The sequence below is a fragment of the Mandrillus leucophaeus genome, unplaced genomic scaffold (assembly GCF_000951045.1).
Source record: "Mandrillus leucophaeus isolate KB7577 unplaced genomic scaffold, Mleu.le_1.0 Scaffold406, whole genome shotgun sequence".
Classification (NCBI taxonomy): Eukaryota; Metazoa; Chordata; class Mammalia; order Primates; family Cercopithecidae; genus Mandrillus; species Mandrillus leucophaeus.
The window spans coordinates 1,389,660-1,391,831 of record NW_012104321.1 but is presented as its reverse complement, the minus strand read 5'-3'; the positions used below and the strand labels follow the sequence as shown (position 1 = coordinate 1,391,831).

The 2,172-nt window shown below is 37.0% G+C and overlaps 1 protein-coding gene across 1 annotated transcript in view; it reads left to right on the top strand.

The window, feature by feature from the left end:
* Positions 1-2,172, top strand: part of MMRN1 (multimerin 1) — a 97,006-nt gene that overhangs the window by 38,019 nt on the left and 56,815 nt on the right. Inside the window, exon 2 of the mRNA XM_011992178.1 lies at positions 132-984. Coding sequence (XP_011847568.1) covers positions 380-984 — 605 coding nt within the window. The 5' untranslated portion in view covers positions 132-379. The remainder of the gene's footprint in view (positions 1-131; positions 985-2,172) is intronic.

The following is a 2,172-nucleotide window of genomic DNA, read 5'->3' as shown; positions in this document are numbered from 1 at the left end:
TGAACCTGAAATTTCTCTTTGAAAGCAGTGAAATGTGAAACATGGGTGTGCTCAGAAAAAGAAAGTTACTTCATATTTTTCTCATGGGTTTTCCTGATAATAATTGCCTGTGTTTTCCCATTTACCCTCAGCTTTGTCAGAGACCCTTCAGCACTTCCATAGAGTCATCCCACTAGAGGTCACAGATCACCAAAACCCTACAGAAACAGGAAATCGAACTTCCTGAGCACACTACAAAACACAGAAACCTGTTTCCTCTACACATCTCAAATTGGCAAAGCTTGGTCTTAGCAGATTCAGTGTGGAAGCAGCTATCAAAAAGGCCACACGCATTTTGTCCCCAAATTTCACATGAGCTACCTTGCTTCAAACTACTGAAATGAAGGGGGCAAGATTATTTGTCCTGCTTTCTAGTTTATGGAGTGGGGGCATTAGCCTTAACAACAGTAAGCATTCTTGGACTATACCTGAGGATGGGAACTCTCAGAAGACTATGACCTCTGCTTCAGTTCCTCCAAATAAAATACAAAGTTTGCAAATACTGCCAACCACTTGGGTCATGTCAGCGGAGATAGCTACAGCTCCAGAGGCAAGAACTTCTGAAGAGAATCTTCTTCAATCAACACTGCCTCCCTCAGAGACAAGTGCACCTGCTGAGGGTGTGAGAAACCAAACTCCCACATCCACAGAGAGAGCAGAAGGAGTGGTCAAGTTGCAGAATCTTACCCTCCCAACCAAAGCTAACATCGAGTTCAATCCTGGAGCAGAACCAGTGGTCCTTTCCAATTCCACACTGAAATTTCTTCAGAGCTTTGCCAGAAAGTCAAATGAACAAGCAACTTCTCTAAATGCAGTTGGAGGTGTTGGAGGCACTGGAGGCGTCGGAAATCGAGCCCCACGGGAAACATACCTCAGCCGGGGTGACAGCAGTCCCAGCCAAAGAACTGACTACCAAAAATCAAGTTTCGAAACAACTAGAGGAAAGTAAGGAATCTTTTTTTCTTTTTGTTCTTTCTCTGTCTAGCAGGTCTAGAAGATTACGAGTGAAATTTACCTCACTCCCAGAAAATTATTTCAAATTCAGGATGAAATTGGATCATATTTATAATTTTGCCATTTCAGTTAGATAAAGTTATTTATTGTTAGTTTACCTAATAGGGAAAAATGAACAAATAAAATGCAGCAATTTTGTTTTAACTAAAATAATCATTCACTTTTCTATTCACTTATAGAGGTGGTTTTACTTTAGAATAGTCATTGCCAAGCAAAGTAGCACCACGGTGGCTGTTAGTTTAATTCAACTCAAGGATATGTTGATTGTGTTCCCAACCATACCCACAATATGAAAGAGAAAAATAAATAAATAAATAAATAAAATTGGGGCATGAACAGATTTGAAAATTGGAATAGCAGTATTATAAAAAGTAACAGTTGTTAAAGATTGAACTAAGCATGCCAGAGGTGCAATTCTGGCTTCAGTATGGTCTAGTTCCATGATTTTGAGCAACTCAATTGATCTCTGTGAACCTCGGTTTCTTCATACAGAAACTACAGATTTAATACAAGGAATGTCAATAAAAATAAAACTTTGCAGGGCTCTCGTTCAGATACAAATGAATGAAATGTGCTTAGGTGTGTGATCCTCACAGAATAGGTGCTCAACAACTCAAATTTTGATAGTACTGTTTTATTATTTGAGTTGTGTTGCCGTCATGAATGTGATGACTCAGAAAATCTACTTTTCAGATTAATTTTAATTTAAAGTTAGAGCAATTTGAAAGGTTGAAATAAAATAAAACAAATTTAAAGGAGCATTGTTAAAGAGGGTTTTCAAAAGAAGTGATAGTCAAATCAAAATAAACAAAGAAAAAATATCTGGGTGGGTCAATATTTTATTCATTTAAGGCTCAAAGTTATCTGTATATTTAGAATACTAGAAGTTTAGTGTTATAAAACTAAACTTACAAATAGTTTTTACATGTAATAAAACAAAGTCAAGACACCAGACATGTCTTGGGAGCAAAATGGGGTTAAACGTCTTACTAATATAAAATAAAATAAAAGTTAAAAATAGAAGTTGACACACCTGCTATGTGAAAGGCATTTGGTTAAAGCTGTTGCTGATATAAAGGTGAGAAGAAGAGAGACACTGGTAAGAATACAAGCTGATTA